Below are 27,771 nucleotides of genomic sequence, written 5' to 3'. Positions count from 1 at the left end.
ATTGTCTTCATTTGGTATCAGTAATGAAGGATCAGGAATATTTGGATTAACTCCACTGTGCTCAAGCAGCTAAATATATAAAGAGCTTATTGACAATTTTTAGAATGACAACCATGTACAAACAGTGTCAGTGCATCTGTGTCTGAAAAGAGGAATAAAGCTTTTGCATTACCAGAGAGGCTGCAAGAGAATGCAATTTTTAAAGCAATGTTTTTAAGAGAATGGTGCATTCTGCTCCTGTCAGTAACTCATTAAAGCAAGAGCATCTTGCAGTCACCAAGGCACATATTGCTACAACCTGATTCACAAAGGGCCTGATGCAAAGGCTGAAGCAGCCCAGAGAAGGACCCCTTTTGATTTCCCTTGGCTTTGGAACCAGTCCATATTAAACACTTGGGAGATATAGTAGAACAATATACTGCTAAGTATGCACACACTGCACTCAGTTATGGATAAAAGCTATCTAGGAGATGGCTGGGAAAAAAACTACCAAAATAAACTTAATCAAAAAAGCATAAAAGCAAATGAAAAAAAAAACCCTGAAAACCTTTGTTCAGCTTAAGTCATTCCCCAGATGGAACTGCAGGAAACCAAAAGCTCAATTAAAAACACCTTGCATATTAGCATAAACAAAAGGAGAAATCTCTGGCCTGGGATCACTCAGCTAAGGCAAAATCAGATAAACAGGATGGAGTGAGTTCCTTTTTAAACAGTGTAGGACCTCAGTGGCCCAAATCAGATGACCAAGTGTTTTTATTTGCTTAAAAAGAAGTACTGTATGAAGAGGCAGCTTTCTCCAACAGGTATCAAAAGCAGCCTTGTACCCTGGGTTGGTATTGAACTCCCCCCCCAGGGTCTGGGAGAGCCCAGAGGCTTGCTTGCCTTCTCACAACTCTGGTAGAAGTTGGGATATTGCCCATGAGAAACACCACTGTATTCATAAATCTTCCCAGTTTATCCTCTCTTTATTTTACCTTTTTGAAAAGCAAAATGTTTATAATCCCATTTTTCTGAAACAGGCCAAACAGGTCAGACAGGCAAGCAAGGAAATAGTAATTAACAGCATGTACTTATTTGTTTTGTCAACTAAATCTCTAATATATACTTTGTAAAACCCCTGGCTTGTTCTCAGGCTTCAGCATAGCCCTAAGCAGAGACCTCTTGGAGGGCTGATAAAAATACATGTAACAATTTACTGGTTTGCCTCCTCATGACTAAAGAAAACAGATGGGCAGCTTTGCCTCCTGGTCGGATCTGACAGCTTCATGGCAAGCAGGAGAGAAAGTGGATGCGTTTTTAGGAAGGGCTCTGGAGCTGCACACAAAAAACCACTTTGTGTTTGGAATACGTGGAGCAGTGTCAGCCACAGTGACTCACCAGCCCTGGTTCCTTTCCTTGGCAGGGGGGCAAGATCCCCATCAGGTGGACGGCGCCCGAGGCCATCGCCTACCGCAAGTTCACCTCGGCCAGCGACGTCTGGAGCTACGGCATCGTCATGTGGGAGGTGATGTCCTACGGGGAGAGGCCCTACTGGGACATGTCCAACCAGGATGTGAGTCTCCTCTGAGCTTCCCTTCCCTTCCCTTCCCTTCCCTTCCCTTCCCTTCCCTTCCCTTCCCTTCCCTTCCCTTCCCTTCCCTTCCCTTCCCTTCCCTTCCCTTCCCTTCCCTTCCCTTCCCTTCCCTTCCCTTCCCTTCCCTTCCCTTCCCTTCCCTTCCCTTCCCTTCCCTTCCCTTCCCTTCCCTTCCCTTCCCTTCCCTTCCCTTCCCTTCCCTTCCCTTCCCTTCCCTTCCCTTCCCTTCCCTTCCCTTCCCTTCCCTTCCCTTCCCCTCCCCTCCCCTCCCCTCCCCTCCCCTTCCCTTCCCTTCCCTTCCCTTCCCCTCCCCTCCCCTCCCCTCCCCTCCCCTCCCCTCCCCTTCCCTTCCCTTCCCTTCCCTTCCCTTCCCTTCCCTTCCCTTCCCTTCCCTTCCCTTCCCTTCCCTTCCCTTCCCTTCCCTTCCCTTCCCTTCCCTTCCCTTCCCTTCCCTTCCCTTCCCTTCCCTTCCCTTCCCTTCCCTTTTCCCTTTCTCAGGGAACCTCTCCGGAACTAAAGTTCCTTGGGTACTTCAAGCTTTGTCTAAGGTCATGGAATAGAGGATTCTCAAATTAGGGTCTATACCTTGTACATGGGGTTTATTTGGTTTGGTCTTCCAAATTTAAAAAAAAAATAGCAATTAAAGAAAAATGGAGGAAAGGGAAACAAATATATTTATATTGTCAAATCATAATACTGTCAAGATTTGAATGTTCATAGTGTATCTCAAATTTACTGAATGTCTTTAGGAGAAAGATACTTGAATTTGATTTGGCTTCCTATTGGTAGTTAATTCTTGAAGCTCCACTATGCTTATAACTCTTTCAGGTGATTTTGTTTCTTGTAGGATATCTAAACCAACACATAGGAAATGCAATTCTGATTATCAGTCAGAGCATCCTTGTGGCAATGGCATAGCTGCCCCTTGAGGGCATTAAAAAGCAGCTTTTGTAAATGACCATTCTTAAATTATGCATGTCCTGTTTAACCATACCATCTGGACTACTTCAGTGTGTTCCAAGAGGGACTGTGCACAATGGCTGCTGTTCCAGAAGAGTGTTTAATAATAATGCTAATAAGAGCTTTTGCTAATAGAATTTTTATTAAATGAAAAATCCCAGTGAAAGTGAGGCCTAGATTATCTGTAATTCTTTTCCCAGGGGATTTACAACCAAATAAAGGAAGAAGAAAACGGTAATCTGAATATACAGCCATGGGAGTGTTTAAGGCATTTTACAAGTCATCTGCTTTCTTCTGTAGAGCTGAACATTTTCAAAGAGTGTCTAGATGTGAATGGCATTTAATCTAAATGGGGGATATAATTTTAATTTCCTTCTGATGTGAAATGTCTCTTCTGGCACCCAATCTTGCCTTCCTTTTGCTAACAGGAAGTCATCAAGACTTAGCAAGAGAATAAAACACCAGATGTGTCTCGGTGTATCAGGCATGTCTGCACAGCACAGTGGAGCTCGCTGCAACAAACAGAGCTGTTTTTATTAGAGCTGTTTATGTTAGGCTGGTGTTCACTGCGACTGTACACTGCTAGACCATGTTGGAAAGCTGGCTTGAGCAAGACAGGGAAAGCCAGTATTACTGTCTCTTTACAGTCCATAGCACAGACATGCCTTTTTTTCTCCTTAATGATGGCAAGAGCAGTGCTTCTCACAACAAAGCAGAGGTGGATTTCAAATTATACTCAGTGTCTGTCGAATCAAGAGAAATCAAAAGGATCTTCATAGTTTCTGGAGGAGTGATAGCCACTTTGTTTGTGGTCACTGAATAGCTTCTAATAATGCAAGCATATCCTTCACCTTGTCCTCCCAGTGGATTTTAGCCACTAATTGGACAAGTCCATAAGGAGGGAATTTAGTGCAGCTCAGTCTCTGAGCAGTCCTCGTCTCTAGTCTCATGGTGAGTCCTGCCAGCAGTGTCATATTGATTAATTCACATCTGAAGGCATCTGGGTCATGTCCCTGTCATGTCAGAATTGAGTTCTGGTCGTGTCCCATTCTCCTGAGAGACCTAAGAAGCCATTAGAGCCTCTGGAGTGCTTTTCAGAGAGTTTGAAGTGACTTCAGTCTGAGTTTCTGAGTTTCTCTGGGTTCTGTTAAATTTGAAATATGTTCTTAAGATGTGTTGGACTTTTGTAAAGCTTCACAAAAGGGTTCCTATCTCTGCATTTCTTGGCTCAGAGCATACAGCAGTGAGAGAACAGGTTCTCTGCAAGGTCTCTATTACTGACAGAGATGAGCTAGCCAGGGAGAATGGGGGAGGGAGTGATCTGCTGTACCTTAAAAATGATAGGGAAAACACAGTCTCAACATATTGCACCCAAAACTGGCTGATAGTAAAGACTTGCTGTAGAGCTGTTGCTTCTCCAGCCTCTGTCCAACGAGGCTAATTGCTGATTTCTAGCCAGGGCTCATCCCTGTGTCCCATGTGCTTTTTTGTGACAAATTGCCCTGCCGTATCTGATGTCTGCTCTGGGTGCTGTACCCTTTCAGTTTTGAATAGCTGGGGAGAAATGACAGTTGTGAGACCACCAGCTGTCTGAGTCCCAGTGCAGTTTTCCATGAAGGATCACTTAACTGGGGGTTTGTCACCACAGCCTGCATGGCCCTAGGGTAAACCCTGCTCTGGAGCAGTGGTCGATGTTCTCTGACCTCTTCCTAATGGTGCCGTTTGCAGGTGATTAAAGCCATCGAGGAAGGGTACCGGCTGCCCCCGCCCATGGACTGCCCCATCCCTCTGCACCAGCTGATGCTGGACTGCTGGCAGAAGGAGCGCAGCGACCGCCCCAAGTTCGGGCAGATCGTCAACATGCTGGACAAGCTGATCCGCAACCCCAACAGCCTGAAGAGGACGGGCAGCGAGAGCTCCCGGTGAGCCTGCCCGGGCTGGGGACACGGCAGGAGTGCGGGGCAGGGACAGGGACAGGGGAGGGACAGGGAGAGGAGAGAGACAGGGAGAGGGGAGGGACAGGGAGAGGGGAGGGACAGGGAGAGGGGAGGGACAGGGAGAGGGGAGAGACAGGGAGAGGGGAGAGACAGGAACAGGGGAGGGACAGGGAGAGGGGAGAGACAGGGAGAGGAGAGAGACAGGGAGAGGGGAGGGACAGGGAGAGGGGAGAGACAGGGAGAGGAGAGAGACAGGGAGAGGGGAGAGAGAGGAACAGGGGAGGGACAGGGAGAGGGGAGAGACAGGCACAGTGCAGGTGGCACACACAGTGCAGGTGGCACACACAGTGCAGGTGGCCCACACACAGTGCAGGTGACACACACACATACAGTGCAGGTGACACACACAGTGCAGGTGACACATACAGTGCAGGTGACACACAGACACACACAGTGCAGGTGGCACACACAGTGCAGGTGACACACACAGTGCAGGTGACACACACAGTGCAGGTGACACACACACAGTGCAGGTGGCACACACACACAGTGCAGGTGGCACACACACAGTGCAGGTGGCACACACACAATGCAGGTGACACACACACACAGTGCAGGTGGCACACACACAGTGCAGGTGGCACACACAGTGCAGGTGGCACACAGTGCAGGTGGCACACACAGTGCAGGTGACACACACACAGTGCAGGTGACACACACACACAGTGCAGGTGACACACACACAGTGCAGGTGACACACACACAGTGCAGGTGGCACACACAGTGCAGGTGGCACACAGTGCAGGTGGCACACACACAGTGCAGGTGACACACACACACAGTGCAGGTGGCACACACACAGTGCAGGTGGCACACACACAATGCAGGTGACACACACACACAGTGCAGGTGGCACACACACAGTGCAGGTGGCACACACAGTGCAGGTGGCACACAGTGCAGGTGGCACACACAGTGCAGGTGACACACACACAGTGCAGGTGACACACACACAGTGCAGGTGACACACACACACACAGTGCAGGTGACACACACACAGTGCAGGTGGCACACAGTGCAGGTGGCACACACACAGTGCAGATGGCACACACACAGTGCAGGTGGCACACACACACAGTGCAGGTGACACACACACACACAGTGCAGGTGGCACACACACACAGTGCAGGTGGCACACACAGTGCAGGTGGCACACACACACAGTGCAGGTGGCACACACACAGTGCAGGTGGCACACACACAGTGCAGGTGACACACACACACAGTGCAGGTGACACACACACAGTGCAGGTGGCACACACACAGTGCAGGTGACACACACACACAGTGCAGGTGGCACACACACACAGTGCAGGTGGCACACACACACAGTGCAGGTGGCACACACAGTGCAGGTGGCACACACACACAGTGCAGGTGGCACACACACACAGTGCAGGTGGCACACACACAGTGCAGGTGACACACACACACAGTGCAGGTGGCACACACACACAGTGCAGGTGGCACACACACAGTGCAGGTGGCACACACAGTGCAGGTGGCACACACACACACAGTGCAGGTGACACAGACACAGTGCAGGTGGCACACACAGTGCAGGTGGCACACACACACAGTGCAGGTGACACACACAGTGCAGGTGGCACACACAGTGCAGGTGACACACACACAGTGCAGGTGGCACACACACACAGTGCAGGTGACACACACAGTGCAGGTGGCACACACAGTGCAGGTGACACACACACAGTGCAGGTGGCACACACACACAGTGCAGGTGGCACACACACACAGTGCAGGTGGCACACACAGTGCAGGTGACACACACAGTGCAGGTGGCACACACACACAGTGCAGGTGGCACACAGTGCAGGTGGCACACACAGTGCAGGTGACACACACACAGTGCAGGTGGCACACACACACAGTGCAGGTGGCACACACACACAGTGCAGGTGGCACACAGTGCAGGTGGCACACACACACAGTGCAGGTGGCACACACACAGTGCAGGTGACACACACAGTGCAGGTGACACACACACAGTGCAGGTGGCACACACAGTGCAGGTGACACACACAGTGCAGGTGACACACACACACAGTGCAGGTGGCACACACGGTGCAGGTGACACACACAGTGCAGGTGACACACACACACAGTGCAGGTGGCACACACAGTGCAGGTGGCACACACACAGTGCAAGTGACACATACAGTGCAGGTGGCACACAGTGCAGGTGGCACACACAGTGCAGGTGACACACACACACAGTGCAGGTGACACACACACACAGTGCAGGTGACACACACAGTGCAGGTGGCACACACACACAGTGCAGGTGGCACACACAGTGCAGGTGACAAACACAGTGCAGGTGGCACACACAGTGCAGGTGGCACACACACAGTGCAGGTGACACACACACAGTGCAGGTGGCACACACAGTGCAGGTGGCACACACACACAGTGCAGGTGACACACACAGTGCAGGTGACAAACACAGTGCAGGTGGCACACACAGTGCAGGTGGCACACACACAGTGCAGGTGACACACACACAGTGCAGGTGGCACACACAGTGCAGGTGGCACACACAGTGCAGGTGGCACACACACACAGTGCAGGTGGCACACACACAGTGCAGGTGGCACACACAGTGCAGGTGGCACACACACACAGTGCAGGTGGCACACAGTGCAGGTGGCACACACAGTGCAGGTGGCACACACACACACAGTGCAGGTGACACAGACACAGTGCAGGTGGCACACAGTGCAGGTGGCACACACACAGTGCAGGTGACACACACACACAGTGCAGGTGGCACACACAGTGCAGGTGGCACACACACACACAGTGCAGGTGACACACACACACAGTGCAGGTGGCACACACACACAGTGCAGGTGGCACACAGTGCAGGTGGCACACACACACAGTGCAGGTGGCACACACACACAGTGCAGGTGACACACACACATACAGTGCAGGTGGCACACACACACAGTGCAGGTGGCACACACACAGTGCAGGTGACACACACAGTGCAGGTGACACACACACAGTGCAGGTGGCACACACACAGTGCAGGTGGCACACACAGTGCAGGTGACACACACACACAGTGCAGGTGACAAACACAGTGCAGGTGGCACACACAGTGCAGGTGGCACACACACAGTGCAGGTGGCACACACAGTGCAGGTGGCACACACACAGTGCAAGTGACACATACAGTGCAGGTGGCACACACAGTGCAGGTGACACACACACACAGTGCAGGTGACACACACACACAGTGCAGGTGACACACACAGTGCAGGTGGCACACACACACAGTGCAGGTGGCACACACAGTGCAGGTGACACACACAGTGCAGGTGGCACACACACAGTGCAGGTGGCACACACACAGTGCAGGTGGCACACACACAGTGCAGGTGGCACACACAGTGCAGGTGGCACACACAGTGCAGGTGACACACACAGTGCAGGTGGCACACACACACAGTGCAGGTGACACACACACAGTGCAGGTGGCACACACACAGTGCAGGTGGCACACACAGTGCAGGTGGCACACACAGTGCAGGTGACACACACAGTGCAGGTGGCACACACACACAGTGCAGGTGGCACACACACAGTGCAGGTGACACACACAGTGCAGGTGACACACACACAGTGCAGGTGACACACACAGTGCAGGTGGCACACACACACACAGTGCAGGTGACACAGACACAGTGCAGGTGGCACACACACACAGTGCAGGTGACACAGACACAGTGCAGGTGGCACACACACACAGTGCAGGTGACACACACACACAGTGCTGGTGGCACACACAGTGCAGGTGGCACACACACACACAGTGCAGGTGACACACACACACAGTGCAGGTGGCACACACAGTGCAGGTGGCACACACACACACAGTGCAGGTGACACAGACACAGTGCAGGTGGCACACACACACAGTGCAGGTGACACACACACACAGTGCAGGTGGCACACACAGTGCAGGTGGCACACACACACACAGTGCAGGTGACACACACACACAGTGCAGGTGGCACACACACACAGAGTGCAGGTGGCACACACACAGTGCAGGTGACACACACACACAGTGCAGGTGGCACACACACACACAGTGCAGGTGGCACACACACAGTGCAGGTGACACACACACACAGTGCAGGTGGCACACACACACAGTGCAGGTGGCACACACAGTGCAGGTGGCACACACACACAGTGCAGGTGATACACACAGTGCAGGTGACACACACAGTGCAGGTGGCACACACAGTGCAGGGGGCACACAGCTCTGCAGGGCCATCCTGCACAGCAGCCACTGCAGGGGTGAGCACAGGGCTCTGCTGGCTCCTGTGGCCCCCAGGGCAGGCAGGCTGGCAGCCCTGCCAGATGGGAAGGGCAATGAGCAGAGCTGCTGCTGGATCACACCAATGCTGAGCAAGTTTCCAGCACAGCATTAAGCACATCCTGACACAGAGAAGCTCTGTCAAAATCAAAGTTTGCTGCTTCTTTCCCCTTCTCCCCCCGTGAAAAGGCTTGAATGGGTAGGGTCACCTCAGTCAGTGCAGCTAACAGGAGTGATGTGGTTTTCTGCAGGAAAAGCACATCATCAAGTTTTATAAACCCTAGATTTGTGTAGGATTTGCAAATGAGCGTTAGAGCATTACAGCCAACGCCTGGCGGGCATTGGGAAGGTGTGGATTAATTTTTATGTGAATTTGAATTTAATTTTGTGGAAAGGCAGTTTCATGTCTGCACCGATCCCGCATTACATTTGTTTTGTTTGCTAAGCGTGGTGTACCTGCTACGTGCAGGAGAAGTGCAGCAGGAAGGAAAACTCCCAGAGTTGTAGGGTAAAACCAAAATACCTGTGTTGCAACAGATCAGCAGTTTGTTTAAGCTGGTGAAACACTGCTGAAGTAATAGGAGCTTTACTGATCTCTGCCAGCTCTGCTCTCTTCTTTTCAGATGTCTCTGCTTTGTCAGGTAGTTTTGCTTACAGCAAATATGGAAAAAAAGCTTAAAATAAATGAGGAAGATAATAGGAAAATGTTTTTTAGTAGGAGGGAGGGCGCAAAAATATTAGACAATGCAAAATTCAGTTTCTTGTGTCAGTGAGGAAGTAACAGAGATTCTGTCTCAGCCTCCAACAGAACAATATCCTTTTTTTAAACTTGTATGTCCCTTTGTGAGTCTTGCTTACAATGTATGTCACCAGAAGAGAGATCATTAACCCTGTGAGGCCACTATCACACATCTTCCAGATTGCCCTAATTGCACTGGGAGCCTGGAAAAAAATGTATCTTCCCTTGAGGCTTAAATAATTTACGTGGTGAGAATCACAGTATGATCTGCTGTGATAATTTGATTGAAGAATCAAAGTATGAACTCCTCCATTTTGCTTTCTCTTCAATTTACAGGTGCTTTGTGAAAATATATGGGTTTTCCAATAGTTAATAACCTGTTCAAGGTCATTTTCTGTGTGTGTGTGTAAGTTAACAGCCAATTCAAGGTCATTTCACGTTCATGGCTGTTTATAAATATTTTTCTTGTCTTCAGAGTGGGAATTTCAAATATGCATATAACATTATTAATATATGACTTTATGCATAAAGCATAATTATATATAAATAGGTTACCATCATTGGTCTTGTGTTAGATAATTCAGTAAGAGTTGAACCAAGTATTACCAGCATGTACTCAATGCCTCAGGCAAGACCTAACTATGTTATTGCACACCTAGTCTTTGATGATGTGCATTTTCAAATAAATTGCTGAATGATAATTGTTTTGATTAGATAGATAACAGTAATTTATAGTGCTTTAATGAAATTGTGACTTATGATATACATTAAATAATAAATGCAATATTAATAAGAGAAGAAAATGTTATAAAAATAATTATTAGCAAAACTGTGCAAGGCAAAATGAGAAGCACATTCCACAGTGCAAACAAAGATCAAAGCTCATGTGATTCCCACCACTCCTGGCACACACTTGGTCAGGAATGGATTGATTAAAGAGAGGATTAACTCCCTGCTGTCCTGAGTTTGATTGAATGCACTGAGCAGACCTGGCTGGAAACAGGAGTTATCTGAACCCGCCCTGAGTTTTACCCTCCAAACCAGTCTGGCAGGGTGTGAGCTCCCAGTTCTTTGCTCATACTTCAGCAGTGTTTCTATAGCTGCTGAGCTGGAGTCTGACACATGCAGGGCTGGCAAGGTCTGGCATTGCTGCCCGTGAGATACAGACCCAGCAGGCTGAATGCCTTCCAGCATTGCCATCTTCTTTGTCTTGGGGACTAAAAGCATCTTCTGTGGACTTGGTTGTATCTGAGATGGAAGTCATAAGCTGTATTGTGGTTCAAACCAAAAATAGAAACCTCAGGTCAAATTGATTCTTAGCAAAAATGGGGCCATTACTTTGCATCTTGTTCAGTTTCTTGCATTGATCTGAGTTGATGCAGAGCCACCAGTTTCACTGGGCACAGCCTCCTGCCCTTGCTTTCCCTCATCACAGAGGTTAATTGTTGCAGAGACCAAACTCTGGTTTGTGGTTCATGATCCAGCTGACTCTATTTCTTCTGTCCTTTCTCTGTCTGGCATCCAGACCCAGCACAGCCCTGCTGGATCCCAGCTCCCCGGAGTTCTCGGCGGTTGTTTCTGTCAGTGACTGGCTCCAAGCCATGAAAATGGAGCGATACAAGGATAACTTCACAGCTGCTGGCTATACCACCCTAGAGGCTGTGGTGCATATGAACCAGGAGTAAGTACTCAGCGATATAACAAAAAAACTGGTAAATCTGGATTTAATCAGCCTCTCTTGCTTTGTGCTGCATATCATTACGCTCATTAAAGGAATGGAATGCCTTTCATTTGGATGGAGGATAACTTTAAAATGCCTCCACAATGCCTCCACTTATTTAATTAAACATTTCTGTACATCTGCCTTGCTTTTGCTAATGCTGCTTGCGGTCGACTCTTGATATTTTTCTCTGCCCCACGGTCCTCAGCCCCTTGTTCTTCTCTTGCTTTCCTCAGGGACCTGGCCAGGATCGGGATCACGGCCCTGGCGCACCAGAACAAGATCCTGAGCAGCGTGCAGGCGATGCGCACCCAAATGCAACAGATGCACGGCAGGATGGTTCCCGTCTGAGCCAGCACTGAATAAACTCAAAACTCTTGAAATTAGTTTACCTCATCCATGCACTTTAATTGAAGAACTGCACTTTTTTTACTTCGTCTCCTTGCCCGTCGAAATAAAGATCTGCAGCATTGCTTGATGTACAGATTGCGGAACCCGAGCGTGTGTGCTGGGAGGGGCCTCCAGAAATGACAAGCCGTCATTTGAAACCAGACCTGGAACAAATTGTTTCTTGGAACACACTTCTCTGTTGATCAATGATATGTAAAATACGTGTATCTATATAAATATAAAGTCACATTCAAGTTTTGATGCTATGTTTGCTGCCAGATACTGTGCTTAAAAAACAACAGCAGTACTTTCCTTCTCCCTGTGACCTGTAGGATTACAACCCTAGTGTTTTATTTGTGGGTGAAACCACCGTTGTGTACCTTTCACTGGAATGAAGAACCTGCCCTAGGATATTCTTTGCAGACTTGGTGCATCACTAACACCTTGCAAAAACCTCAGTGAGAATATCGTGTGGCTAATCAGTGCCTGCCAATTAGTGATCTACCTGTTTATGGGCTTGAGACATGAAGTGACCCACCCTGTGGATTACTGGGCAAAACTGGACTTCTGGGGAGGTTCTTGGCTGTTGTGGTGCTGAAGCCTACCATTGAAAGACTTTTGTGACCATCTTGCCAGTAGTCAGCTGTGACAATCGTGGCTGTGGAGCTTTCAGACTTCTTTTCTCTTTCAAGGAGCTTACTCCCTTTGCCTCACAGAAGGTCAGTGGAAGTACAGTGTCCAACATGTTCATGGTGCTTTATTTTGTAAGCTGTGCTAGGATTTCACCACTGTTGGGGGAAAATAAAAACTGCTGTGGTATGTGTCATTTGGGGTTTCTAACTGGTTTGTAAGAATCTGTGCTGGTTTCCCAGATGCTGAGCCTTTCCCATTGTTTGCTGTATTTGATGGCAGTGAAAGTTGCACTATCTCAAATTGCTCTTAAGCTGTTGCCTGGTAGGGTGTGCAGACAAGGTGTAGGAGTGTCTTGGGGCTCAGCTCAGTGCTGGGAGCTTGACCCCACTCCACACTGAGAGCAGTAGGGATGCTGTGATTGGAAAAACAACACAAATGGATGCCATAGTGTCAAGTACAAATACTCATAAATGCACTAGAAGAACCAAAGACTTTTCCTGCACTCTCATGAACAGCAGTAAAAGCAGTATTTGGGTTTTAGAAAGATGCATTTCAGTTGTGGTGTCAGTGGTTTTATGGGAAGGGTAACAGAAAAAATGGGATTGTGCATGCAGCCTTGCAGGTTTTGTGCACTTTGGGTGTCAGGCATGGTGGCAGCTCTGTGCAATGCAGCAGTGCAACAGCTCATGCACTGTGATCCTGCTGGATCACTTGTGGGAACCCAAATCCACTTTGGACACCAGCCCTGTAGGGTGGGAGCTGGGATAATCAGGGCAGCTGTGGGTGTGAGTGCCAGGTGCAGACTGCAGAGCTGGGCCTGACACCCCTCTGCAGATATGGCCAACAGGATGGGTCATGGAAAAGCTGCCCTGTGCCTCCTCTAGGGAGCAGATGGAAGTTGAGCCACTGAAAACATCCCCTGGGTTGCTAGGTGGAGGAGACTGCTATGGCAATGTGGTTGTCCTCAGTAGGTCACACAGGATAAAGCTTTATTCAGTAAAGTTCTGAACACATTGAGTCTTGAATTTATTTGTAATGAAGCTTTTATTACTCTTTTTGAACAGAGTATGTAAGTTAGATTCCTTTAAAGTCCTTCTGAGGACCAAAGTGATGAGATGACCTTAGAAAAAAGAAGGGCCACTTATCCTGTGCTGGGTAGGAGGAGGATTTTCATGACATGTCCTTTAGAACTGACATTGCATTTCAGCTGTGCCAGGCACAATGTCAGAAAGGTGAGATTTATAGTTTAATGGCACTAAGACTGGTTCTTTAGTCTATAATATTTTGGTCATACTCCACACCTGACAGCAAATTCAAAAATGATTTTGAATCATTTTTAGTGGCTTTATATGTCAAACTTTCTTAATAATTGAGTTTATCCTAAATCCAAAACAGTTCACTCAGTTGGACAAATCACACATACTGTATTGTCACTCACATCACTTTTTGTCACTTTTAACAATAACTTGCTGATTTTAACCACTAACTCTCCCTCACTCCCAACTCTCTCAGAGAACAACTTGTTCTGAATATGAGATGCTAAATTTGGATCCTGTCAAGTCATGACAGCTCAGTATAAACTGTTCTGCAGTATTACTTATAAAAGCTTTTCCATTTCAAGAAATTTAAGATTTCTTTAAAAAATCTACTTAAACCAGCATGTTTTAATGTCACTTTGCCAGGCAACATAAGAAGCAGTTACTCATTTTAAAGACCTGACATTTGTACTTGCAGCAGGAAAAATTCTTCTGCCTCTCGAGTGCAGAGATACACTTGAAGTTTCCTTGCTGCAAATCTGTTGCATTCTGTTGAGATCATCTTTTTATCTAAAACCAAAATACACCCAATTTCCTGGCCAGTTTGTTAAATTGCTGTCTTGGAGTCTAGTAGTGGTAATTCAAAACAGTGCAATATTTTCCACACAAAAATGGAAAACTGTGTCCCTATAGAATGAAAACTGTGAAGGCAGCTCAGATGCTGGTTTTTCAGCACTGCCACTGCTGGTTGTGTTTCCTGTGATAAAATATGGCCAACAAGGGGCATCCACTGGAATGTGATTTTAGCTTGAAGAGAGCAGATGGAAGAAAAAAAAAGTGGCCCAAGTAAATAGATAGAAAGATAGAGTGGTTGATTACATGTCTGTATGTAAGGTATGCCATGGAAGCAAGACTTTGAAATAGTGTGAAGGAAGGAAGGACAGGGTGGGAACCCTTTGAGCACTGCCATTTTGGGAAGCTATGGGTGTCTGTCTTGGTGCATGTGGTTCAATACATTTAATTTGGGTTCTCTTTTTGTGCAGGGAAATGGATTTTGCTTTCACAGCCTCGTAGCCCGTCCTGTTGATCTCATTGACCATGGAGGAGCACAGACCAGACATGAAGCCTCCTGGACCCACAGTTGTGTCTTCCATAGCACTGATTCTGGAGAGCACATGCTGAACAGTCATCTGTCCCTGAAGAGAGTGTGACTTTTACTTCCTCTTTTTTTTTCCCCTGGGCCACCCACTCTGTTGTTTTTCTCCACTGAGCGATAACTGACTCGTTAAGACTCAGCACCCCGTTGTCACTTGAGGAATGTACTGTGTCAAGGCCCTGCAGACTTCTGGATTTTGTTTTTCCTCCTCTTCTGCTTTCTCTGCTTACCTTTGGTTTTATTTATATATTTTGTTGTTGTCTCTCCTCGTTGCCCTGGCTGTCACCGCTGCATCCCGGACGAATGAAGGTGACAGAGCAGTACACATCTTACCATGGACACCAGGCCAGGTGCCACAGCAAAGAACTCATTCCTGTGAGCTGCCTGTGTACACTGCTGAAGTGACATTTCACACAAAAGGTGCCATTGCAGTGATATAAATATATTTTTTCCCTTGAGTGGGTAATGGATTGTTATCTCCTCCGACAGGTGCGTACGTGTGCTTGTGTGCGTGTGTTGGTGTGCAAGTCACCTCGTGTGTAGAGCTGCCTGTGAATGTGCCCCAAGCACCTCTGCAACAGCAGGAGCCCCCTGTCCTGTGAGACCAGGCCAAGAGCTCGTGTCTGAAATGCAACAACACACACAGTAAGAAGTGGTGAAATTCCTGTGTCTGTAGTGTATTTTTTAGCTGCCACACTAACCTTGTTGAGTAGTTCTGCAGCCTGAAAACGGGCAATTTCAGGTTAGTTTTGGAGCAATGAATTGCAGGATCTAAAGGGTGCTAAAAAGGTTTTTTGTTAAGTGTTGTTTATTCATACTAGTGCCCTGCTCATGACCAAGAACAACCAGTTTCTCAGTGACAAAGTGGTGGAGGCAACACCTGCATCTCCATCCACTGGCAATCCTGAACTGAATTCTTACGTAGCCTTTTTTTATCTGCAAAAATAGGATTTTAAAGACTTGTTGAATGCTAACAAATATATGCAGTTCTTCCATTCACAGAAGCACCTTGCTCTGTGTGCAACCTAATAATCAGAACACTTCCCTGGTTCCCAGCACAGATAAGGAACAAAGATGCAACAAGACCTGTAAAGCTGACAGTTAGCCAGAGTTGTGGAGTGTGTCCTGTTCCCTGTGCAGTTGCAGAGCAGTAGGAGACACTTTCTCCCATGGCCCAGGGAGATGCAGTACCTAGGAGAGCTTTCTGTGTTTGGAGAGTTCACCCTAGGGTAGTGGGAGGCAGCTGGAGTGGAGTGAGTGGGACCAGGGGACGCAGGGCCACGAGGAGCTGGCAGGGGACAGGGGACAGGGGACAGGTGGCAGTGATCCCCAGGTGCTCCCCAGTGATCCCCAGTGCTCCCAGGGCTGTTCCCTGCCGTGGGAAGGGGCTGGCTCTGGCACATGGGGCAGTGAGGATGCACAGCCCTGCCTGGAGTGGGATGTGACACAGTGTCCCTGTTTGCTCCGTGGCAGTTCTGGTCTGGAGGAGGAGCAGGGCAGCAGCACGTGCCAGCTGTGCCTGGCATTGGTGGCCACGGGCTGGGCCACCACAGGCTGCTCCAGAGGCAGCTGGAGTGAGAGGAAGGCGAGTGCCACAGCACTGCTGCCCTTGGGGACAGCCACCAGCTCGTCCCCCACGAGTGTGTTCAATTGTCCTGCTCACACACCTATGGTTGATGTTTGTCCGGGTTTCTTGCTGTGCTAATTTTGTGATGGATCTTATGTATTAAAAATATATATGTATAAAATACAAAGACAAAAAAAAAAAAAAAAAAAAAAAAAAAAAGCTGGTAAGTAACCAGTAAACAGGACTTAAAAAGCAGTATTTTTCTTTTATGTGACATTTTCATAACCAGAAAAAAAAAAAATCTGAAATACTAATCAGACAAATAAAAAGAGAGTGCATTTATTTTTTTGTATCACTGCAAGTATGTTGGAATATGCAAGGACTGTGGTTAAAATTAGAATGTATGAGGCATATTATAATTTAGTTCATACTGAAAAAATCTAACAGCATTTCTTGGTTCGTGCATTTGAACGATCTCTGGGTTAGATATATAGATTTTTCTATTTTGTTTTAATTTGTAATTTTTTTCTCCCTCTGTGAATTTTAGGTACACATAACTTATGTCATTTATTTATGGTCTTTTATACCTAGTTTGTAAAATTGTAAAATAGCAAACAATGCAAACATTTGCATTTGAAAATAATAAAGTAGTTGCTGTACAAACCTGAAATGGACTATTCCTAATTATTGCATGGTTGTTGTTTTTTTTTTTTTTTTTAATTTTGAGTTTATCCACAACAGATACATACAGAGAATTCAGAGTCCTGGTGTTTGCCCCAGAGGGATTTATTCCCTTCAGCAGATTTCATGGGAATGCACTGACAGTTCTTTTGAGCTCTGTGGCTCCTGCACACACCTTAGAGCACATTCAGCCAGTGGGGTATGAAGAGAGAATGAGTCATGGATGGAGAAAGTTTCCATTTCACACGCACAAAGATGTTTTTCAAATTGTTTCATTTCAACTGAAAGAAGAACCTTTACATTTTTTTTAAGAAACAACTGTTTCAAAATGTCCATTGAGGATTGAACACTTGGGTCCTTCCCCTTCTTTTGCTGATTCTCCTTTCCCCTTTTAGCTCCCAAATCTAAGAAATCATCCTCCAGAAACTTTTTTACCCCAATGGTTTAATTTACTTCCAAGTATGTGGATGTATGGATTTTACTGAAAGATTTCCTAGCCAAAAAGACATTTTTTCTCTCCCTGCCCCTCATTCTTTCCACATATTTATACAGTAGCATGAGGCAAGTGAATCTATTTCCACATGAAGCCTGTATATTTGCATTTCATTGGTGGTGGACATCCCTGTCCTTGAGCTGAGCATGGAGCAGTAGAAAAAACAGACGTGGGGGCCACATGTCAAGAAAAACAAAATGATTTTGACAATTGCAAAGCAAAAGAAAAAAGGCACGTTATGCTCTAAATCAGCAACATGATTAAAGCTGGAGCTGCATTTGAGGCCTTGACCTCAGTTATTTTACCCTTTCCTTTGCAGGGAAGTACCCTTAGGCCATTGGCTGATCCTCTATTGAGTGGGTTACAGACCCCTGACATACCTCATTTCTGGCAGTGGCCCTGAACATAATTCTTTGTTTATAGGAGCCTCTGAGAAAGTTGTATGAATATGTGGACTTTTAAAAATAAAATTAAAGCACTTTATTCCAATCAGTTTAGTAAAATGTATTCTCCATGGGTGGATGGAGAGAGTAGCCACAGGAATATGCTACATTAACTTACTTTCTTACATATACATGTATTTATATATATGGGGCAATTATATCCCAGTAATCTGCTATGGATTACTAGCCTTTAACCAGACCAACAAAAGGTTATATAAATCCTTGTTTTTATAGTTCTCTTGAACTTACTCATTACTCTCTTCTGTAAAATCTTGTAATTAATTAAATGGGCTGAGGCATTTTGAGACATTCATTTTTTGGAAGACTATTTTTAAAATTAAAACAAAAGCCCCACTGGTCAGCAGAACAAAGCCATTCTGAGGAGCCCAGCTTTGGAAATGCAGACAGCAGGAGGGGAGTGGGCACTGGAGGTGCCAGTTTTCAGTAGGTTTAAATCCAAAAGCCCATTAAGAATTCTGGCCTCAAGTTTTCAGAGTGCTGTGCCCTCTCATTGCCATGTGCCAGTGGAATCTCCAGATGATGAGTATAAAAGACCATCTACTTCCACCTTTTTGGGAAATTGTTAAAATTCTGTTTGAAAAAAATGCTTCTAAAAAAAGAGGGGTTAAAATTGAGTGTTGAGGCTGCTGGGTTGATTGAAGCAGCAGAAATGAATGGCCTAGGAAAGGTGACACTGACAATGAAGTAAATAAGGATTAATGAGTTGATCTGAGCCTCCAGGTGGTATGAACTGATTTCACTGGGAGTGCCCTGACTTGCAACATCTTAAAAATGTAGTCCTTATCTATGTGCCACAGGAAACTTAGGTAATTTTGTTTGTATATTTCACCAGAAAATATATTTTGAAGTGTGGTTTGGCAGTGATTCAAGCAGTGATAGCACATTTAGGTTGGTCTTTTTTGTCTGTTGATTTTTTTAATGCTGCCATTACTCATACAAATATTTGAAGTACTTGTTGAACAATACAAAATAATGGTATCCAACAACAGACAGGAGGGTTTCCTTGGAGTCCTGCAACTCCTGGCTTTGTCAGCTTCTGGATCCCCACACTGATGCTGTCCCACTCTGTACGTGCAGGGTGGCTCTGGGGAAGGCAGGGAGCAGAGCCCAAGCAGTGGCAGCTGCTGAGCATTTGCAGGCAGCAACTCTTCCTGTGCCCACAGACACTGCTCTTTTTAGCTTGGATTCAAAAAATGATGTCTGTAAACATTTCTTCCACAGATGCTGCTTCATGTTTCACCTGCTTTTGTCTTCAAACCAGGTCTGATAGGAGCTACTTTTGACTTACACAGGGTTTTGGAAATTACTAGTTTTGGAGCCAGTTTCTCACCCTGAACAGGTGGAAGAGATCATCAACAATTTTTAATCAGCTTTGAAAGTGGGTGTAGTTGATCCAAGAACAAAAAAGCATTCACCAAGTACTAAATCCAATCAACCGTGGGTGACTGATTACTTTTAGCTTTCTTAATTGATTGACTGTGGCATTTCTAAGAAGGAGCTATTCTGAAACCCAAGGAAGTCCACACAAGTGTTTCAATTCTCAGAATAACTTGTAAGTGATGTGTTAAACCTGTGTTTGGCTTCAACAGTACTGTGTGTTATAAGCCAAATATACAGATGGGTGTGCAAGAGCTCTGCTGGAATAATGGGTGGGTTTTTCCTCTTGCTTAGTAACAAGTTAAATGGTGGAAGGCTTAGGTTTAGGTATCCTTTGAAAAACATTTGAGGAGTTTTTCCCAGTTAAAAGCTCCTAGTAGATGCCTAGTAGCACATAGCAATGGAGATTTCAAAAAGAGGTTCTTTCACCCCAACAAGGTAGCACAAAACCTACCTGTATGTGTCTGTGTGTAAGTGAAATTGCCTTTCACACACACATGTGCACGAGCAGAGCTTTGTTCTGGCTGGCTGTCGTGGTGCAGCTCTGAGCACTGCTCCTCAGCATCAGCTCCACCGTGTCCCTGTGGCAGAGCTGTGCTGCTGGGGACACATGGGACACTGCAGTGGCCTGTTGGACACTGCTCTGACCCATTGGACACTGCTCTGACCTGTTGGACACTGCACTGACCTGTTGGACACTGCACTGACCCATTGGACACTGCTCTGACCTGTTGGACACTGCACTGACACACTGGACACTGCTCTGACCCACTGGACGCTGCTCTGACCCATTGGACACTGCACTGACCCATTGGACACTGCTCTGACCCGTTGGACACTGCACTGACCTGTTGGACACTGCTCTGACACACTGCACACTGCTCTGACACTCTGGACACTGCTCTGGCACTCTGGACACTGCTCTGACACTCTGGACACTGCACTGCCCACCTGGAGGATGTGGCCATGAGCTCACTGTGCATGGGCTTATCAGTCCCAGGGCTGCCCTTAGGACACAATTCAGGTAGGCTTTTAGCAGATTTTTCCTGCTATTTTACCTTACTGACAGCTACTTTTACTCACACAACCTAAAATGAGCCTGTCAGGTCCTGAAGTATGGCTCCCCCAGCAATGTGTTCTAGGGCAATTCATTAATGTCATTATTCTTTTATTTTCAACACAGTAAGACAACTCCAGCTGGCAACCAGTGTGCATAATGCACAGTGATGCCTTTGGTATGATACAGAGCAACCTGTCAGAATGACTCAGATCCAAATAAAGGTACAAGACCTCATTGAACAGGGCTCAATCATCACCCTCAGCTCTCAGAGGTGTCTGCTGCCAGGTTGGGACCAAGGCTCTTGTGGGTTGGTTGAGAACTTTTTTAAAAATGCTTCTGAACATGGGAATTTTAGCCACAAACAGTCAGAATCCTTGGGAGCAATCACCTTCCCTGTAAAGCACAGACTTATTCCTAGGTCAACCATGTTTTCCCAATAACAACAAGAAATGCTTTGGGAGTATTTTAATAAGAAATAATATCTTATTGTCATAAAATAATATAAATAAGTCACATCAATCTGTTCCTGAACTTGGCTTGAGAGTTGGGATAGGACTGTTGATGTATTAAAGTGGAAGAAATTCGGTTGGTAAAATGCTTTCTCTAGGGCCACATTTTACTTGTGAATGGGGGTAGTTTGGCTAAGGAAAAAGACAAACACACTGCTGACATTTCATCTTTTTCTACCTTAACTTTCAGCTGCATTGTTTTTGCTTCCATCTGTGGAAATTACAACAGGTTGTCTTTAACATGCCCTTTTCAAGCTGTATGAAATCAGCAGTGGTCACTGTGTATCTAACCTTTGCCAGCTGTGGAAATTATCCAAGGTGAATCCCAGCTGCTGGGCATCTTTTAATTGCAAGCCACAATGACATTGCTGCCCTGCTCCTGGTTCCCCAGCCAGTGGCCACCTCCAAGGGGAGAAAGAGCTCACAAGGAGCCACTTCCCTGAGGATTAAAGATAATTTTTCCCTCTTTGGGCTGGGTAGCAGGTCTGGGAGTTGATATGGTATCAGGACATGCAAATGCTGTTTCTATGTGAAATAATAGCTGAACAGACTCAAATCCTTGCTGGCCACACTGTGCTGCCAGGCTCAGCCAGGGATGCACCCCAGTCCTGTGTGTCCTGGGACATCCCAAAGGATGATGTTCCTGGGCTCAAGTGTTGGGGAACAACAATCCTGGTGCTTTTGTGGAAGGTGTGTTTTGTATAACAGCAAGCCTTTAGTTTGGCATTTGCTTGGGGAAAGCAGCAAGCAACAAACAAGTGTGGCTTAAATCAGAAACACCTGTGAAATTATGCATGTGCTTTAAATGAAAGTGGGGGCAAATTTTTTCTTGGCTTAGAGTTTTGCAGTTTGTTGAAAAATTACATGGTCTCCATTCCCTCCTTTCAAAGTTAATTGTTGTCAAACCCTGAGCCAACTGAAATAAGCTTTTGTTACTCACAGTGGAGGAAGAAAAGCTGAGCAGGATCTGTTTGTGTCTAAAAGCACACACAGCCAGTTCTGGGCCTGAGCTCTGGTTTGTGTTGCCTTGATCAAAGAGCCCAGATAGAGCAGCAGACAAAGCCAGGGCTGGGCTGGCTCAGTCAGTGGGTGCATTGGCAGGTTCTACCTGGCACTCTCCTCTCTCCAGAAACCTGCATGTTTCCCCTATCCACTGCTGTGACTCCCCACACTGTTACCAGCAGTGCCAGCTCTGGGCTCCTTCACTGGGCTTGGTCTCCATCCCTCCATGCATTTGTGATGCAGGCAGCCTCCAGCCCAGCTTTGTCTGATGAAGTCCTGGTTTATTGGTTTTCTGATTGCTTCCTTACTACATTCATCCCAAATTAATCATATTTCCTGCTCTTCAGCTCATGAACCATTTATGTCTGGTTTTTTTTTTTCTTTTCCATCATTAAACCTCCTCCATCCCTTGCTCTTGAGTCTCCACTGGTGAGGAGTTTCCCTTTCCCAAGATCTGGGAGCCCAGTGATTTCCTGGCTGGCCCCACCACAGCAGTCTCAGGGCTGGAGAGGTGTCACTTGTCACCATGGCATGTGCAGGGGCATCACCACAGCATCTGCTGCAGATACAGACACGCTGCAGGAAAGAGATGGAAAGCAGCTCTCCTTAAATTACTGAGGAAATGAAGACAATGTGCTGCTGGGCACTGGAACCCTTCCTCCCTTTGCTCTCTAGCAGAGCATTTGTCAAACACCAGGCACGTTCTGCTGTGTGGGGTTCGTGTCCTGAGGAGGAATTTGCCCCTGTGTGTGACTGAGGAGCACTATGTGGCATTGTCAACACACACAGGGCTGCCCAGGCAGCTCCAAATGTTTGCATAACCCAAACAGCTCCCCAGCACACTAAAAAGCACCAGGTTTTTTTTTTTGTAATTCACTTCTTTTCTTGCTGAATAGAAATTTTTTTGTTTATTCATCCTTTTCCTTATTGGGTCTAATTTTATTGATTGTTGAACAAAATTGTACAAATGCTAAGCCCTTTCTGCTTGTATTAAAGAGGGATTTCCTTGGTCTTATAAGCTTACCTTTTTGAATCAGAATGCCATGTTGGTTTATCTCATAATCTTTAATATCTCATTACCAGCAGGAACAGCATATGGAATCTTAAATTGAGCAACTGAAGGTCTTAGCTGTGAACAAACTATGTTCATTGTAAAGTCTGGATCTGTGCAGAAAATGCCCCTCTCCCGTAGGTAACTGCCTGAACTGCCTTCATGCTGTAGGTGCAGTGACTTGCAGTGCAGTATTTACCAAGGGCAATATCAGGCTGGTGGGCTTGGAGCTGCTTTGCTTCATTTGTTTCATTTTGCAGCTTTTTCTCCCCTCTTTGGCATCAGTGCTGTGTCCTGGGGCTCTGGTTGAAGGGGAGCCCAGCTAAGGCAGCTGCCTTTCAGCTGTGTGCTCGTTTCCAGATGATATCTGATATAGATGGTGCTGCTCTTTTTGTTTATGTATCATTTTGTAAACTAAATGGTATTGTTTTAATGGATTTGCTGAAGAGCACAGCCAAGCATTCAGCTCATGAACTGTCCTCTTTGATTCATTGCTATTTGAGATTCAGTGTGTGACTGATCAACCGAGTTGCATAGAATTTTTTTTCTTTATGTTGCCTGAATCAATCAAACTTTCTCAGTAAGAAACTGTAATTTAAAAGAAAAACACACAAAACTGAAAAAAACCATTTATATTCTAAGGCCTGGATTTTTAGGAGTGTGAAGCAGCATTAAAGATGGCTTAAGAAGTCAGCTGGAGTTTTCCTGGCATGAAACAGCCCAGAGTTAGTGCAGTGTGTCTTACAGCACTTTAGCTCAGCCCCAGCATTGTAAGCAGGTATAAATCTGAGCAGCCCTGATGAGTGAGGAGGGTGTCTCTGCTTCAGTCTGGTCTCCAGGCTGTGAAAAGTTGGTCTCAAAGTAGGAGGCAGCTGGGACAGAGCTGCAGCCAGCTGAGAAACAAAAGGGAGGCCAAGAAAGAGGAGAGAAAAAAGGCAGAGGAAAAACTTCTAACATAAAAACGTGGAAAAAAATACGACCCAAACTTTTTCAAAGCAGAGGATTTGCTCATTTTTAGAGCTGTCACAGTGAAAAAGGGAGGCACAAATTAACAATATTCACTTTTCTCTGATGAATTAAAATCATATAGCTATGCTTACAAAGAGTCAAAAGAAAAGGTAATCTAAGAGGATAAAGTTTGTTGAGTGTTAAGGAGTTCAGAACACAGACAATGGACCCAAGAAATGCCTGGATGTGGCCTGAGGAGTGCAAGTGTGTAATGCATTGCATATGTCCCTCCATGCACATCTGATCTGGGGCTGGCAGTCTGTGCTGTTATTTCACTTGATTTGTATATTTTAAAAGCCCCAGCTCCTTCCTCACTGAAGATGAGGAGATTATTTTTTTATATTTGTTTTAACTGGATGCAAGTAAAGCAGATTCCTGACAAAGCAAAAATCCAAACATTTTTCTTTCTGTTCCTTTTTAGAGAACAAATATTTTTAAGGGTTCAGAGGGCTCTGCAAGTCAAGTGTCAGAGCTGGGAAATGAGAAAAGGTGGGAGATAGAGGGGAAATTGTGATGAAAAAGAATGGCAGAGTCCTGGCTGGGGAAAACAATAATGGATATTATTGCCTTCTGGGTAGAATGAAAGGACTGAGCCCTTGACTGGTGTTAATTGGTCCAACTCCTCTAAAGCTGGTAGAGGATTGATTCACAGCAGTTGTAATCCTCAAGTTAAATCCCAGCCCCACTGGGAGTTTTATCACTGTCTTCAAAAGAAGGAAGATTGTAACCTGTGTTATTTTATTCAGGTGCCCCCTGAATCTCTCAAAGAGAAGGAACTGGGCTCAGCCAGCTCTTCCCTGGGGGAGGAGTGGGGTCAGAATGCTTTAGGAACTAGAGATGTGGAACTGGCTCTCTGGAGAAATCCTCAAAAACCTCCAAACAAGCCTTTGTCCAATCTTAGTAGTTGGTGTTTTTTCACAGCTACTATTCAAAACTGCTGAACTGCAACATTTTCAAATCCAAGCCAGGTGAAAACTTCAGCTTTTTGGCTTGTTTCCTGGGAAGAGTCTGGGTGTGTGTCAGCCCCAGCCGTGGATGGCAGCTGAGCTCCTCTCACAGACACAGGCACTGATCTCATTTTCACTGAGTGCTGTGCAGGGCCAGCAGCTGCTGGTCCTGGCTGCTCACAGGGTCAATCCAAGGAACACCAGCACTACTGCAAAGTGTAAACCAGGTGATGGGGGATGATGAGATTTAGTGACAGGAATGGCAAAAAGCACAGCCCTGGCTGGGTGAAGTCTGTACCTGATGGAGCCAGAGTGGGACTGGCCTTTGGCTGTCCCTGTGCAGCTCTGCTGAGATTTCAGAGGGGCCACACAAACACTAAGGGACAGGAAAACAGCATAAAGCTCCTGTTTTGCATATTTTGTGGCATTTTTTTCCCATGCCTTGTGACTATTGAACCATCAGAAAGCTGCTTTTAGGTTGCTATTCAGACTTGGCTTGGCAGTTCAGGCTTAGCCTCCTAATTAATTACGTGGAGTTGCAACCTGTGTATGCAGAATATTGACACATTCCTGGTTATCTTACTCATGTATGCTGAATTTAAGAGCCTGAATTCAACTTCCCTTAGGAATAAACTTGGCCCTGTTCCCCAGGCTCTGGCTGAAACAGTGCAAGGAACATCAGAATCCCACTGTCAACACCATACAGACCCACACAAAGCCAAGAAAACTCCCCTAGAGCCCAGCACACATCTGCACACAACTGCACAGGAAACAGGCACAGAAAAGCAGCACAGACATGGCTCAAAGATGAGGATATTCCTGGGGAGGACTAGCGTGCTTGCTCTGGAGTCCAGAACAGCCTGGCACACAGATCCTTCTCGTGGCTCCTGAGAAATGGGTCACCAAATTCTGGAACACTGCTGCAGCTATCAGTGCTGGCACACAGCTGAAGCTCCTTTAATTCTGTCCAGCTTAGGGGAGTGAAAAATTCCATCACATCACACCACAGCTTCCTCCTCGTGGTGCACAGGCACTCCATAAATCCACACAGCTCTCCCCTCTTATCTGAATGGCAATGCAGTTATTAAACAAATTGTAAGTCTATTTCATATCCTTTTTACTACTTTGAAAACTGCACAATATAAGGCTTAATAAAAGCTGAATGCTCCAAAACTGCTCTTAGAACTGAAAATATGACTACATCAAAAGACTTTACAAGGGCAGGATTTTAATGGCTGAATAATACGCTGGAACAGAGCAGTAATTTCTTCTCGAATGCTGGGATGAATTATTTATGCTTTGACAACATTATGTGTCTCTAAAGCAGCTTTTAGTTATTGGCCTATTGGAGGACACAGCTGATCCTGCTGCCCACTCTTGTAATTACATTAACCTCTTGACACTACATGACAAGCTTTTCCTGTGAGCTGCGATCAATAGCCCATAACTGCTACCTTTTTAATAGGGCCATGGTTACACTTCAGTTCAGATATAATTAGCTCTTTTCCCCCTTCCTCTTTTAACAGAGTGTGGAAAAAGCCCATGTTGTTCAAATTAAAAAAAAAAAAAAAAAACAAAAAAAAAACCACACAACAAAATAAAAGCTGTTAAGGAAAAGAATAAAGGCATTCAAATCACTGAATATGTTCCCTGAGTTTGGCTCAGAAATGTGCAGCCATTAGTTCATATAGGCATTTTAAAGGAAGCCATAGCACATGAGGACTTCTAGGAATCACCTACAGAAGTGTTGGCACAGGTGGGCAAGGCTGTGCATGACACAGCTGAGGCACATGCTGATAATGAGATAAAGGAAATTAGTTTCCTCTCTGTTTCACCTGGCTTTCCCATGTCACTGCACACCTTTGGAGCTGCCTTGTCTCAGGATATATTTAGATTCAGATAAATATTCACAGGGTTTGAAATGAAAGTGTTGGGCTAATTGTGTTAACACTTTTAAACAAGTAATGCTTTCTTGAAGCTAATATTTTTGCTGTTATGGACTATTTGAACATTTGAACTATTTGACTATTTGACTAGTGGATACAATATGAGAGATTGATCTTCATCTTGATGTAATAGAAATTGCCTGTCATGAGGCCTTTAAAACAGCTTTTCATCCCTTCATCTGGAGGTAGACGACCATGTTCATGCCATTGGCCCAGACAACACTGCCCCAATTGTAATTTAAAAGTTTATATTCTCTACTCCAAATAATTTACATTTTCATGTGCTCTTTGCAAAATAGCCTTCAGGAATTAAAGAGATTTTGTGTGGTTTTTTGTTTTTGTTTTTTTGGTTGGTGGGTTGAGCACTTTATGCTGCTGCTCATTTAATAGAACAGGATAAATGCTGATAATCAGGTTTTATAACTTTTTTAAAAATAGGCAGTTTGCAAGAGTTGTATTCTTTCAATCAGGATCCAAAGAATTCAAGCTGATGAACTTCTTTCCAGATCCTCCAAGGGACTCCCAACCAGGTTTGCACCAAGAACAGTTAATGCTGTCAGAACATGACTAGACAATATTGGTAGTGAAAGAGCCTGAATGGCTTCTCTCATCAGAAATCCATTTCTCTGGGTCTGTAAACCCTTTCCATTGGGTGCCTCTGTGCTTTTTCAGGAACCTCACTGGAATTTCAACCCTTTTGGAGTTAGATGTTTAAACTTATATAGCATCTGGGTCTTAGGACTAGCTTGTCTTCTCTGAAATTACTGGAAAATATTTCTTAGCTTGCTTGACTTCACTGGCAAGAAACTTTTTTTTCTTTTTTTTTGCAAGCATGCCTGTTGTGACAAGTTTTTTAAAATGCAAAAATTACAGACTCTAACTTCAGCT

At 45.8% G+C, this 27,771-nt stretch overlaps 1 protein-coding gene across 3 annotated transcripts in view; it reads left to right on the top strand.

Annotated features, from left to right (window-relative positions):
* Positions 1–17,015, top strand: part of EPHA4 (EPH receptor A4) — a 108,898-nt gene extending 91,883 nt beyond the window's left edge. For 2 of the 3 annotated variants that reach the window (XR_008841198.1, XR_008841199.1), the window contains 5 exons: positions 1,403–1,552; positions 4,262–4,455; positions 11,149–11,304; positions 11,580–12,452; positions 14,666–17,015. Coding sequence is in view for 1 of the 3 variants with exons in the window: in XM_056498951.1 (XP_056354926.1) it covers positions 1,403–1,552; positions 4,262–4,455; positions 11,149–11,304; positions 11,580–11,694 (615 nt within the window). In the remaining 2 variants the exon portion in view is untranslated. Of the gene's footprint in view, positions 1–1,402; positions 1,553–4,261; positions 4,456–11,148; positions 11,305–11,579; positions 12,558–14,665 lie in introns of those variants that run through there. The other variant, XM_056498951.1, reaches the window with a different exon arrangement.
* Positions 17,016–27,771: the final 10,756 nt, after the last annotated feature.

The sequence above is a fragment of the Oenanthe melanoleuca genome, chromosome 9 (assembly GCF_029582105.1).
Source record: "Oenanthe melanoleuca isolate GR-GAL-2019-014 chromosome 9, OMel1.0, whole genome shotgun sequence".
Lineage (NCBI taxonomy): Eukaryota > Metazoa > Chordata > Aves > Passeriformes > Muscicapidae > Oenanthe > Oenanthe melanoleuca.
The sequence above is the reverse complement of the archived record's forward strand: the minus strand, read 5'-3'. Positions and strand labels throughout refer to the sequence as shown.